General features: G+C 42.6%; 1 protein-coding gene across 11 annotated transcripts in view; it reads left to right on the forward strand.

Annotated features, from left to right (window-relative positions):
• TEAD1 (TEA domain transcription factor 1) overlaps nt 1–15,048 on the forward strand; it is a 247,793-nt gene that overhangs the window by 199,167 nt on the left and 33,578 nt on the right. For all 11 annotated transcript variants that reach the window (XM_045825358.1, XM_045825359.1, XM_045825360.1 and 8 more), the window contains one exon: nt 6,214–6,387. In XM_045825358.1, the coding sequence (XP_045681314.1) occupies nt 6,214–6,387 (174 nt within the window). The remainder of the gene's footprint in view (nt 1–6,213; nt 6,388–15,048) is intronic.

Below are 15,048 nucleotides of genomic sequence, written 5' to 3' on the forward strand. Positions count from 1 at the left end.
TTCTAGGATTATATTCACCTTTGTCACTGTTTAAAACTGCTGTGAAAAGAACTGGAGGGATTGTAGCAGTAAAAAGAGAAAATGATCATTTCCCCAAGTCAGGATAGAAATCCATGTGTTAAGATGGTATCAGGTGCTGCTGAGCTACAGGATGTTTTGATCTGGGTAGGATTTTGCTGGTGCAACATCATGTTTGTTTGTTTGTTTGTTTTTAGTGAGCCTGCAGTCATCCCGAGTAGCTGAGCCTTAGGAAGGCTCTGTGATCTGACCAAGTTCCTTTTGAGTCCACAGAACTTGAGCCCAGCTAGGATAAACATCCTGAAGCATGACTCTTAATATTTTTGTTTCCCTTTATAGTTCTTTCCCTTCCTCAAAAAACTCCAGGCTATTTCAAGGTAATTTTTGATTGGCTGTTTAATTTAATAGAATACACATGCTTTATATATGAGTCAAATTGAGCCTCATTCATGGCCTGTAAGGATAAGCAGCAGTCCCCAGCCCCAAGTCTTCCATGTTCACCAGAACTATTCTTAGGGACAGCTGCGTACAGCTCTTGAGCCATTTTTTGTACATTGTCTCCATGTTTCTAAATGGCATGCTTATACCATATATCTCAGCCCATCAATTTTAGACATTTTCCATTGACTTTTATTGTGGAAGATCAGGACTTAGGTCTCTAAATCTAGCACATGTCTCCCCCCCACCCCACCCCCTTCTTTAACATCTAATCTTCCCAGTGTGGTTATCGCACAAGTTTTGTTTTTAATACTCAGTGTTTATATTGCAAACCTGTGTCAGTTTTGTACACAGTGTGGTTAATGTGTGATATATTAGAACCCTTTCTTGATTGTAAAATGTTTTTTCTAGGGCTTGTCATTTCCTCTTTTTTTTTTTTTATCTGTTCAGTTTCTAAATGACACAGTCATCCTCAAAATTTCTAACAGAATTCTCAAACTCTTCTCCAGTTGGTCTCGTAATCTCTCCAGTTGGTCTCAGGGAATCTCTCAGGTCCACTGCCCCCTTGGTGATGGCTCTTGAGGACCCCTCCAGCTCCTCATCCACTCTGGCATGGCAGCTGTCCGGGTCAGTGGCCCAGCTGTTGGCCTGCACGTTCTTCTTCCTGTCTCCTGGGTTAGGGCCCTGTCTCCCTCTGTTCTGATTTACTGCATTTCATAGGAACCTCTCCCCCTATAGTGACCTGAGAGCAGTTACAAAGAAGGTCAATTTTCTGAAGCCTTACAGATCTCAGAGTGTCTTATACTCTTACATGTGATAGATAACTTGGTTTTCGTCATGGTTTTGCCTTAGAGGTGTTCTCCTTGCTGATGAGTAACACTGCATGTTTCATGCTGGGGAACCAACTCATCTATATAAAAAAAGCAGGTAAATGCTGATTTAAGGCATGAGACATGCAAGCGTGGGGATGTTGACTGTCTTTAACCGCAGTCTGCTCTCTAGGAATCTTTGGGGACACGTGTTCACATGGGCAACACATGACTGACTGTGGAGACAGTAAGCTGGTTCTCTGTAGCCGCTCTGCTGTAGGTCCTGCGAAGGGAGGACTTTGTATTCCTGGCTCATGGATTGCCTGGGCCTAGTGCATAGTGGACGATAGGTGCGTTGGTTTGTTCTACTGAAATCCATGAAAGAAATGTACAGAGTGAGCACCTTTTCTCTTGTTGCCTTTGATATGTTGATAATCCACATATCTACCAAGTGTCAAGGAGACTTTTTTTTGGTGATTGTACAGCCAATGTTAATCTCTATTTTAGATGCAGAGGATATTTCATCTTAGGCTCTGGTGTAAGTGACTCCTTGGCATCCACCCTGTTTCTGCTTATATATTGCCCCAAATACTTGGAGTTGGGTTTGTTGTTGACTTTCAAATATTTGTTTTCTGCATTATAGAATGGAATTACCCTTTTTTGGTTTTATGTTTTACCTTTAGTTTTGGGGAACCACCACTGCTAGAAGGAAAGTGGGATTTATTGGGGAGGGAGGGAGAGAGAAAGGGAAGAAAGCACCTGCTCTGGCCTTCTTCCCTTATAGGAAAACCAGCGGGATGAGAGAGTAGTAGCCTCACCAAATGGTTTTTAGAGTTCTAGTTTCATTAGAGCTAGAACCCAAACCTACCAGATAGATTTCTTCTCTTCAGCCTTCTGGATTTGGGGGCAGAGGGACTCCTGACCTACCCTGGTTGAATTAAAGGGAGAGAGGGGTCTGTTTGTCTCACTGCTGTGGTCTCCAGAACATTTTCTTTAGTCCTTTGTATTCTTAGCAACAAAGTCACCTCTTGGCAGGAATAAAGCCACTCAGATGCCAGCAGTCAGGGTTTGGTTTCAAGTCACCAGCCTTGGAGAGGCAGTGCCCGATTTCCTTTGGCAGGGACAGCCTGCCCCTTCTCAGTTCATTTCAGCCACTTGGGCACAAAGGTAATTTCCTCAAAATAGAAACCTTTGAAGACTCTATCTAATGCATCTGTGAATCATTATGTTTCTCCCAAATTTTAATTTAACATCTTAGAATTTTGAAAACACTATTTAGGTCCTTTTTTTTCCAAATCAACTTTCAGAAAAAGTAGGTCTGTGTTAGAAGGGCCTGGGCATTTTCTTCTGGGAGACCGTGTGGTTGGTATTTGCAGCAAATGCATGGGTGGCGGCGGCCTTGACAGCTCCAAGTTTTATTCTTAACTCCAGGACTATTCCCGGAAGTGTGACCTCAGGCAAGTCTGTTCATCCCTGAGCGTCTGTTTCCTCATTTGTAAAATGATTTTAATAAAATCCACCTACATTGTCATTGTGAGGCAAGGAATGCCTGCAGTCACATATACAGAAAGCACATTACACAAAACTCTGAATGGACACAAATTCTTTTCCTTTCTTCAGGCACAGATGAGAGGCCCACACCCTGAGAAGCTTATAAAGGACAGTCACAATCGAGGAACAGTACAGTCACATACTTTACAGCCTGCTCCCAGCTTGGGCTTACTCCTGTTTATTTTTTCTTTGCTAGGCAGGAGGGGTAGCTGAAATAGGAACATTTTTGTGCTTCTACCCCAGGATCTAGTTAATCTCACATAATAATAAGCCAATACAGTAGTAATCTTAGCAGCTGCAATTTATCGAACGCTTATATGCTAGGCCCCATGCCAAGCCCCTTCTGTGCATTATTTTCTTTCATCCTCAAACCTGTTCTTACAGGTATTATGTCCCCATTGTACATATGAGAAAACTGAGGATTCAGGTTCTTGTGTGACTCCAGCATTTTCATGCTTTGCACTCAGCACATTAATTTTCAGCTATACCCTCAGGGCCCCCAGTGAATTTTACCCTAATTCGCCTTCCTGACCTCTTAGCAGGATAGCAGCCCAGGATGTCACCCTGAGCTCCAGCAGTATGCTGCTGGGGCTTTCAATGTCAAGATCAAAAAGACCAAGCTTCTTAACCTCATTCTGGCCCTGCACTGGCGCATGAGGGCTGGCTGGGAAGAAGAGTTGAGAGGATAGAGCTCAACAGAGACTCAGGTCCTATTCACAGGTGTCTCCGAGGCTCTGCTTGTATTCCATTTTCCCTCAGGAACTCACTGCCGGCGGGCGACACAGGTAATGACAGAAATGGAGCTTGCTGTAGGCAAGGTTATTAATGCGGTTGGGTGAATGGACAGACAGCTGGCCTCAGCCCCTGTACTGGTGGGTGACCACAGAATGGTCAGGGCAGCCAGACAGGAGGCACACACCCTCATTCACCTTCTCTCCTCTCCTTACCTTTACCCCAGAGTCTGTGCCTCCAACTCTGCCTGCATTGTTTCTCCTTTTACCTGCTGATGAGACCAGAAGCTCTTTTGCAGTAGTGTTCTATACACTTCTCTGGGCTTTTGTTTGCTTGTAATTGAAAAGATGATGTGACAGCAGAGAAGAAAACATACAAAAAGATCAAAGGCGCTCCGCCCTGCCCCATAGCCTCCTCTCCCTAACACAGCAACAGCTTTTGCTTGGTTTGGAAATGTTTTTTGTTTCTCTTCCAGCTCAGGTAGCCTCTGTTCTTCCATAGCAGTTTCCAGGTCTCAGTCCTACCTGAAAGTCACCAGGTTGCTAAAAGGAACGGAGGCTGGGACCATTCAGAGTTTGATAGGTTCCTTTTCTTTTACATTTCACCTGATACCATTTAGGGATTGCGAAGGCTTGGTTAAGGCATCTCTCCAATGTCAGTCAGGAGAGGGGCTTAGCCTTCTCCCAGCAGGTGCCAGGCCCTGGCACACTCGCCGTGTGTGTGACACCTTGGGCAGGGGCATTGGAGGGGGTCAGGCCCCTTCCCCTGTGGTGTTGTGGCCCAAGGTCCATGGTGTGGGGAGCAGGTCACAACGTGAACCAGTACTTCCTCAGAATATTTTTATAGGCTTTGTGATCCAATGAGTTTGGGAAACTTGGGGTCATACAAAGTTAAAGGTATGTTTCTTTACTGTAGTGCTTTTAATATGCCAATACTTGCTGTGAATCTCAAAGAAGGAAGTTTTATTTAAAAATCATAATACCTAGCATTTATTGAGTGTTTACTCTTTATTGGACCTTTCCAGGGGTGTCCAACCTGCAGCCCGCAGGCCACATGTAGCCCAGAATGGCTGTGAATGTGGCCCAACACAAAATCGTCAATTTACTTAAAACATTATGAGGCATTTTTGTGTGATTACATATTGTCATATATTTAATATGTGACCCAAAACAACTCTTCTTCCTCCAGTGTGGCCAGAGACGCCGAAAGGTTGGACCCTCCTATAAGAAGTATCTCATTTAAATTCTCTAGCAACACTGAGAAGTAGATGCCACCACGGTCCCCACTTCAGAGGCTGGGGAAGCACTTGTCCAGTGTCGTAGCTAATTTGTAGTACTCTTGGTAGGCAGCTGTGACCGATCCCTCTTTTATTTGGGGCTTCTTATTTTCTATGGGATCAATACTTGAAAGGACCCTAGTTGGAGAAATGCCAATGTAAACTCAAAAAGTGAAGAGAGACTGCTAGGGGAATAGGGATACAGGGTTTCTCTTATGAACCCTGTTGCCTTCTGAGCTCCCTGGACCCCCTGCACTCCCAGGTGTCTTTGTCGGCATCACATTAGGATGGTGTTGCAACCTGTTCAGCAGGAAAGGCAGGCAGGGAGGGTCTGAGGTAGAAAGTCTAGGCCAGTGGTTCTCAGACTTAGGAGTGTATTGGAATTCACCTACAGAGCACTAGAAATTACTGCCGTCTGGCCTCATTCTCAGGGATTCCAGCTTCGCCCGGGTGGAGCCCGGGCACTGGTGACTTTTAAATGCTCCCTGGTAATGCTGCTGCAACCTGGGTGAGAACCATTGGTTTGGGCATTCTCCTTTGTGGTCTGGTTACCATATCTTATAACAAAGCAAGGAAAAGATTTTGTTTTGTAAGTTAAATGTCTTTATAGGGTTTTGTTTCTTTCTTTTTTGTGTAAATGAGTGAAGTGGTATTCCTTTTTTACCAGCCTCTGATAGCCTTATCCCATGAATCCTCTCCCCAGACCCTAACTTTGCACTGATGACCACATATTGACCAGCCCTTTTGCAGAAGTTTTCCATTGGTTACTAGAGGGACTGGTGAGAAAGAGGCTCAGCACTCTTACTCCTGCTGGAGGAAATAGGCAGGTAGCATTGCTCAGAGGGCTGCATCCACGCTGCTGCTAGGGGAGCTGGAGTGAGAAGTGCTCTCTGGGTGAGGACATTAGTTAACCACACACATACTTGTTATTGGGCTTACACCGTCAACAACAGGCTCCAAAGGATGTCTCTGTCATTTGCAGCTGAGTCTCATGAAACTAGGTAATAGAATTGCTTCTTGGTTTGGTACTTAGGTAACTTAAGTTGTTGTTTGCTACTGTGTCTACAAAAAAAAAAAGCCTTTTTTAGACATTTAGAAAAATATATACCCTTTCAATAAAAGACAATGACTGTTTCACTATGCTGTATACCTGAAACTGGTATATTACTGTATACTAACTTCAATTTTTAAAAAAGACAATGACCGTTTTACACTTAACTGTAATGGCTTTTCTTAACATCTTTATCTTTTTCAAAGGACAGACCCTGGGCTATTGGAAGCATAATTCTGGGATTTTAAGACTGCCTGCTCTTTATCCAGCTCAAGGTAGATGTGTACCGGGTTCATCAAAGGGTTTGTAATGGGGATGTTTCTGTTGGTTTCTTACAGTACAACAAACACCTCTTCGTGCACATTGGGCATGCCAACCATTCTTACAGTGACCCATTGCTCGAATCAGTGGACATTCGTCAGATTTATGACAAATTTCCTGAAAAGAAAGGTGGCTTAAAGGAACTGTTTGGAAAGGGCCCTCAAAATGCCTTCTTCCTCGTAAAATTCTGGGTGAGTAAGACATTGTTGTGATTTCAGTGGTTTTTGTCTGAATGGCCGGGTCCCATATGTGAGTGTGGACCAGCACAGGGGCCGTGGACTCACACTGACGGCACATTCGTGTGCACCTGCAGGATCGCCATGGGTCACAGACTCGCACCTGTGTGTGGTCCGCATGTTGGCCTGTGGTACCCTGCAGCCCCTGCTGAAGAACAACAGACAGGTGGCCTCTTTGGGCTTCAGGACTCACTCATGCAATGACAAGAGGCTTCACAGATGGATGGAGTCAGATGGAAAACATAGGGTACTAGACCCTCTTTCTTTTTCTTCTCACTCCATTAAGCAAAGCAACCTATAAATTCCACTGGAGCATAGGACCTGAGACAGAGATGGGGCTGGGATGAAGATAAAGTCTCGTGCTTCGAGATTTCATAAGTGTCTGAGAGAAGACAAAATGGCTCTGCCCAGTCTGTGCTTCATTTGTGCTTTAAAACATTAAGTGCAGATTGTGCCAGCTGCTGGGGCTTGCTGATGCCCCTCAGCCTCTGAGAGGAGCTCTGCTCTTTCTTTTCCACTAGTCAGGCTCGGGCTCGGCACTGCCGACTGGTCAGAGACGTTAAAGCAGCCATAAGGATAATGTGTGTGTACTGGGAGGCTGGAGGGCAACAGGAAACCAGACGACCGGCTAACACTGTTTATAATTCCTCAGTAGTTAATCAGTTCCCATGCTGTGTCATAATTATTTGGATGTGTCCCACTCCTCTCTGGACTTCCGACTGCTCCAGGGGACCTTGTTCATAAGAGTGGCTACCATTTATTGAATACCTGCTGTGGGCTAGGAGCTGCGCTAATGCTTTACATGTGTCTCATCCAGGCCTCACAGTGTTAAGTGGAATTTGCCTCCCATTCAACCAAGAAAACAAAGAGTCAGAGATTATAAAGGACTGGCTACTTGCAGGGTGGGAACCAGGGTCTTGAAATTGGATGAGTTTCACTGTAGTGCCTCTGCTGTTTCCTGGCTGCTTCACATCCAGTGGACCCTGGCCACCAAGTCCATCAACAGAGGACTTTCCATATCTCCAATACTAAAAAGCCCAAGACATGGGGAAACAAGGGGATGAATTAAGGAAAAATTTGTTTTAAATTCCTTGGAGGGAAGTTGACATATTAAGTTTGTTTAGTTTTTATTATCTTTGCATGGTAACTAGCTTTCATTTTTCATGCTTTCAAATTGAATTTGAATTGTAGAAGTAGCCTTTTACTTATACTAATTTTCTTGGGATGAGTAATGTGTGTAGATAATGTGAACAAGCAATAATAGTCATTTCCCCTTTCTAAATTGGTGGCCGCCACTTAGTGATTTGAATGGTGTTGGGGTCTCAGTTATATGATAACACAGCAGTTTTCAAAGTGTGGCCTGCAGACCCCAAGGGGCTTCCTCAACATCCTGTCAGTGGATCAACAAGGTCAAAACAATTTTACTATAACATTGCGTCACTATTTGCCTTTTGCACTCTGCCGATATGCACACTCTGGTGGTTCAGGAGCAGGAGGGTGAAACTGCTGAAGCCTTAGCACCATCGGGCTGGCAGGCACTCACGGGTAACAAAGGAAGAAAGCAAGAAGCAGTCACACCAAGAGTGTTCTTTGTTAATGGGCCACATCTAGAACCTAGAGAGCACCTGCCGAACGGCTGCCGTGAGCCCGCCTGCCACACCACGGATAGCAGCTGACAGTGCTTGTCACCAGACAGAAAATTCAAGCTTTCAAGTAAAAGTAAGAATTTTGGAAAACTTTTATCTACCCCGGGAATCGTGACAGCTTCCCAGTACTTAAAAGACTTTTCTGGTGAGGTCCACAGTCATATCAACAAATGTGATTTTTTGATACAGTACAGGATGGACCAAAAGGATTTTAATGTAACAAAGTAAGTTTATTGATATGGTCTCAGATTCCACCCTGCTACTAGCCTTTCAGAAAGTACCACTTGTCAAATTTTGTTGTAATCTCAAAGAAAAATGACCACAGTTATCTGATGAGTACATTAAAATATTCTTCATTTTTCTAGTTACATATTTATGTGAGGTTGGATTTTCTTCATGTACTTTAACTAAAGGAGTATGTCGTGACAAATTGAATGTAGAAGCAAGTATGAGAATCTAGATGTTTTCCATTAATTCATACATTAAGTAGATTTGCAAAATGTAAAACAGTGCTACTCTTGTCACTAACTGTTTTTAGATATAGATGTCTGATTGTTTAAAACTGTACGTTAACATGTAATGAGCTTATCATTGTTTTATTTAGGTAATAAATATTTAATTTTTTTTTCAGTTTACATTTCCAATACAGAAAATACAGGTAGATATAACTCATGGGAACAAAAGCTCCTTCCGGTGGAAAGGGGACCTAAGATCAGAAAGACTGCGAGTCGCAGTGGGGAAGGGTGTGGAAGGAGGCTGTTCTGCCCAGTTAATGAGCATCATCAGAAATTACAAGATGTGATGAAAAGAAACCATTTTCAGTACTTTCAAGTTAAACAGTATTGGTTTTTAGTGTTAAGTTTTTTATAATTAGTCTGTTATTTGACTATATTGTAGAATGGAAAATGCTTTGAAAGTTGTTCTTGTTTTTGCTTCCAGAATTTCACCCATTTAACTCACACGGTGATTTAAAGAAATGATTTTAATAGAAGGGTTGGGGCCCTTCAGTCACTCATGGGTCTCCAAACCCATGGGTCTAGATTGCAGATGTTCAGAGTGTGGTGGCTGGCAGGAGATGTGCAAGTTTAGACTTCATTACTCCAAGATCAGATACCAGTTTATTGAATTCAGATTTGCAGAATTAAAATTGAGCGCTTCTATGAATATGACAGAAGATATCACTTCTTAGTATATAGTTAACCGTGCTTAATTAACCTTCATAAAGAAATTCAGACATAACTATGTTAAAGTAAGTGAGGAAAGACAACTGTAGGTTTACAATTTGCTACAGTTTTAAATCTCATTGGCTTCCTCTAATGACTAAGCATGAACTACACTCGGAATAGCTCCTCTTAGATATCAGTAGGTGTTTCCAATGGGTGTTTCTTTCTCCCCCACCCCCTGCCCCCCATTCAGTGTTTCTTAATAGGTGTAACACTCCCTTTGAAATATCTTTTGTGTTAGCAGTTTGCTTAGCAGATTTTCTAATTGTTTATGAATTCAGTAAATTTGGATAGATTATCTACTCACTCTTCCTTCTCCCTTTTTCCTCTTTCTTGGGGCATGTAAGATCTCTAAGTTGTCAAAATCAGACTTACTGTTAATTCATTCATACGATTCTTCCTGAAATTCTCTTTTCAGAATGTCTGCCATGTTTAACCTGGGCTCAGTGGGGCTAGACCAGGTCAGGGGTTTGCTGCGGAAGGAATACCGAGTGCCACCTATAGTACCCGCACTTAACCCCAAGCTGTAGACACCTCAGCTCTTTGTCTACTGACACTTTCAGGGAATGGGGTAGTGGGGAGCACAGTAGCAGTCACTCCACTGGGTTCAGGGTGGAAGATGCTGCCTGGTCCCCCAGCACGTGGCTGAATGGCAGAGCATGGCTGCTTCTCCAGCCTGTGCTGTGAGCCTTACAATCACTTACACCTTAATGCTGTGGGCACTTGAGGACCCCTGGTGAGATCTTGTTTTTTTTTTTTAAGAGCCTTATTGAGGTATAATTTATAAAATTTACACACCATAACATTTACCAAGTTTTAGAAAAATTGGCTGACAGCTGTAGGGAGCAGTCAGACTTGTGGGACTGTCACTACAATTAAATGTCAGAATGTTTCTGTCACCCAAATAGATCTCTGCTCTCTTATAGGTAACCCTTGTCTGCACTGCCAGCCGCCAGCTACTACTAGTCTCCTTTCTGCCTGTACTGACATGCCTTTTGGGGGACACTCCGTGTAAATGGAATTGTTCGGTGTGTCATGGTTTTCATCTGGCTTCTTTCACTTCCCATGTTTTGAGGTGCATCCGTGTTGTAGCGTGCATGAGCGGTGAGCTCTCCGCCATTGCTGAGTGCTATCTCATCAAATGGATGTGCCTGTTTGCTTTTCTGTTTACTAGTTGATAGGCTTGTGGGTTATTTCTACTTTGGGCTTTTACAAATAATGCTCTGTGAAGTCTTTGTGTGGGCATATGTTTTTATTTTTCTTGGGCAACTACATCGGAGTAGAATTGCTGGGGCATATGTTTAACTTTTTAAAAAAAACTGCCACACTGTTTTCTAAGGTGGTTGTACCACTCGCCATTCTACCCGTGAGATGTGAGGGGTCACCTCCTCCTGCCATTATGTCTGCAGGTTTTAGGGTAGGGAGAGACGACAAGCAAATGTTCTACGTAAGGGGGCTGGTGAGTGAAAATACCAAGACAGGGAGCATGAGAGGTGCATTCAGGGAAGTTTCATGTGCATTGAGGTGCTTTGTAGGTGGGTCTTCACTTGTGTGAGAAATGTAGGTGAGTAGAAAAATTAGAAAACACAAGGAATCAGGATCCAGTTGTGACAGCTGTAGGGAGCAATCAGTGGTTTTAACAATTTTTTAAAGATTTTACTTATTTTTACAGAGAGAAAGGGAGGGAGAAAGAGAGGGAAATAAACATCAATGTGTGGTTGCCTCTCACATGCCTTCAACCAGGGATCTGGCCTGAACCCAGGCATGAGCGCTGACTGTGAATTGAACCGTGACCCTTTGTTTTGCAAGTCGTTGCTCAATCCACTGAGCCACACCAGCCAGGGCATTTTTAGCAATTTTTGAGCCAGGACAATTGTGCCCACTAAGTGTTACAGTGATATTCTCTGCATTTTACCTTTTCTATTTCTATTTAATATTTCCTTCTTATGACAGCCTCCTATTTATTTTTTTTCCTTCTTACCTACTTATTATTCATTCCTGTACTTTTCAGTTCTGTGCCACATTTGACTACAAAGGGAGGAAAAGTGATTTTCAGGACCGGAAGGGAAGGGGTGCCCCTCTTTTCCAGCAGTGTGGGAACATGACCTTTGATGAGTCCTCTTTGGGCCATGCACTGGTGCCAGGCCTCAGCAATAAGTCAAGTATTTATTTAATCCCTGTGAGGTACATGTGATTATTCTCATTTGACACAAAGAGAAGTTGAGTAATGGGGAGGCAGAGTGACTTCTGCAAAGTCACACAGCTAATAAACACCTGATGTGCTGGACTTGTGCTGGAATATGTGTTCTTCCCACTAGATCCACGCTCGGCCCCTTCAGGGAGCACAGCTCTGTTGCTGACATGATTTCCTTTGCACGGCAGCTGGTGATGACAAGTAAAGTAGCCCAGTTTCTCTGGGAAGTCCTGTCATTATGGGATGCTCCAGGGTAGTTTGCATGTGAGCTGAAGCAAATATACTGCTGTTACCAGGAAGCTCAGGTTGTAGCCTAAGTCTTTTCAAGAGATCAGTACTACCCTGTTCTCTGCCTTTGGGAGGAAAAGCACATAAGTTTTACATTATGATTACAAAGGCATCTATATAATATAATATTCTAGACAGCCTTGGAAATGTATAAATTTCAATTCATTCCTAAATTCACCATGAATATAATATAAAGTATATACATATTCATGTAGTTTGAATTGAAGAATGCATTAAATCTGGTACCCTGCTTTTCTCCTTTATCAAACACCTTTCCATGTAGCCATATGTCATTCTATCCCTAATTACTGTTTTTAATGACTATGTGATATCTTATTTACTAGGTATATCATAATTTAACCATTCTTACTTTATTAGACATTGATAATATGTTTTTTAATATATGCATGTATATGTGTATTTGTGTACATGTGTAATAGCCAAATTGCTTTCTAAAGTCATCAGACAGTGAGTGTATACACCAGACATCCTCCTCAGCCTTGCATGGCATAAGTTAGAAGCTAAACAACTGCCATCATTCTGCTTTTTAATTCCTCAACATCTGCAGTTATTTTTATTTCTACTCAGCCTTTAATCCTTCATTCTCTCCTCCATTCTAAGACATATATTTGTTTCCATTTCAATAGTTCTAGAAGTGGGGTGGTTCTTATAGTTGACATTATAAGCACCTTGCACGCCCCTCCACAGAAGAGTAAGCAGTGATGTGGTGGCTACTGCTCCCCTCAGTCACCCTCGCCAGTAGAGGGCATCTCATCACCTCCGTGTTACCTTAGTTATTTGTGCTAGTAGCACTATACACATCTAGTGAATGTTCTAGCTTAAATGTTAGTTCCTAATTTAAATGTCTCAAAAAATTGCAGTTTCATGCACCTTTGAAATTGTTATTATTATTGAGGACAAGTGTGGAAGCAGATTTATGATGAGAGAGGCCAACATTTTGTACTGGCAGAAAACCATCCTTCTTTTCTTCCTCATAAAACAACGATCAGGTGCTGTGTGGGCCCGGAGAAAGGAAGACGTCCACCCACAAGTAGACAGAGCCAAGCTTCCTTTCCTCACTGAATTCATGCAGATGGATCGCTAGTGCAATGGCAGACAGTGCCGCTAATTTAAGACAAAATGCCAACTGTCTTGGAACTGATTGTAGAATTTCCAAAGCTAGAAGAGGTGGATATGATTCAGTCATGCATCCTGAAAGGCAAAAACCCGACTACAGCTTGAGCTGACTTTCAAAAGAAGTTCCTTTTCAGTCCCATGTAATTTACTTGAGGAAACAAATGAAATTATGGATTTAACCAAATAAATTCAGTGAAACTGTCATATCTTGAGGGGCCTCAGAATTTGACTCTCTGTCCTAACAATGCTCAAGAGCATCAAGTTTTGAGCCACATGTTGCTAACATGTTCCTTATAACCTTACAACCAAAAACTATCCAGAAGAATCATTAGTGTGATGAAGGCTTAGTCGCAAATTTGATTGGAATCATAAAGAAGGAAATAATATGAAAATGAAATGGAATGGATGTGTATATCCTGTTGTTAAAAAACAAAAATTTTATATACATTTAATACAATGTTCTTTTCTTTGAAACCATTCTTAGTGGTGTCTTAGAAACCAGGATATATGATGTTACCCTATGGTTATAAATGTTATCTTTTTAAAATTCTTGGAATTATGAACTTTCTGTGTAAACAGTTAATATATTTATAGTCATTCAACTTACTATCTTAACCTGTTTTTTCTGGGGGGGTTAGGTGGGGAGAGAAAGGCTAGTTTTACTAACCAAAGCAGAGAAGATTTTATAAAACACAGAAAGGAAAGCAACTTATCTGGAAAGAGGGAAGCCTTTAGAAGATGCTTTTTTATCTCGATACGAATGAAATCGCATTTGTTGGACAAAGTGACTGGCTCTATACATTAAAAACTGGGCTTTATCTAAGCAGAGAAACTGGTGCTGGTACACATGTAAACTCGCCAAATGGACCCCTGGCGAGTGTCAGCCTGGTTCTGATTGGATTCTGCACGATTGAGAACTGTAGACTTGAGTCTATCATTTAGAACCAACTGTCCCCGTTGCTATTCATGGAAAAGGAAGTTAGCAAAATGGAATAATTACCTCCCCACATGTTTTAAACTGTGATCAATAAGGAAAGGGCCTTTCAGTGCAAGTTTTCCATTTCTCTCTACTTCTGTCACATTGCAAAATGGACAAAGTGCTAAGTTAAAGAATTATGTGAACAATATTACATGATGGAATGATGTAAGTGGAAGGAAGATGAGCTAGAACTACCGCCATATTCAGAGGTGCTTATAGGCTAATACATAGTACATTCCCTTCAGGAAGACTGTGGCTACGTGATTATCTTCACTGAGAATCTGCTCTTTGAAATGTCATCTCTCAATAGGCAGATTCTGGTATTTCATGTAGAGGGAGAGGGGAGTCAGGAAACTTGCACCACCATCACCCCCACATTTTGGTTTGATTTTATAAGAAAAATATCTGCATTGAGTGCTGTCTTTTGTTGCTTTCTTCCTGTTGTCCCAGCTCCAGGCTCTAAACTTCTCTGCAGGCCTCCCTACAGAGCAGGGATCCTGTCTGTAGCTGTCGTTTATTCAGCAGGGCAGTGTCCGTGGTAGATTTGCAACCCTCCCCTTGGCTGAAAGTTAATTCATTCAACTAGCGAAATTGCTGTACATCCAGTACTGTAACTGCCACTTAGCCAGCTCTGATCGCTTTTTCCTGGTGATTTTTCTCCAGGAATTTACTGAAGGGCAGGGAGGAGACCTCAAGAGAGTCACACAAAAACTGTTGCAGACTGTGGCTGGAGTCGTTAGGTCCTTATAAAAATAATTATTTGCATTTGTAATAAATACACGCATCTATAGTGAGTCATCGGCAAACATTCGTAGAGAGCTGGGGAGACTGCCGTGAATGAGAGGCAGACACAGAGGCAGATTAGTGACCGTGCTGTGGGGTAGAACCTGTAAGGGAAATGTGGGCACATGGAGATAGAAGGAGGGACCCTTTTGCCTGAGAATGTTTCAGAAGGCCTCACAAAGACCTGGCACTTAAGCTCAATCTTGAAAGAGTTTGGTCAGTGGAAGGGGAGTGGGAAGGAGTTTTGAGGGAAAGTGGATGTTTGTGCAGAGACAGTCCTACTGGGAGGTGGCAGAGGACCCTGTGACTGCAGGACCTTAGAGAGTCAACAGGGATGTCCAACCTTTTGGCATCTCAGGCCACACT

This window comes from Phyllostomus hastatus, unplaced genomic scaffold (assembly GCF_019186645.2).
Source record: "Phyllostomus hastatus isolate PE091 unplaced genomic scaffold, TTU_PhHast_1.1 phas_scaffold_585, whole genome shotgun sequence".
NCBI classification, from domain to species: domain Eukaryota; kingdom Metazoa; phylum Chordata; class Mammalia; order Chiroptera; family Phyllostomidae; genus Phyllostomus; species Phyllostomus hastatus.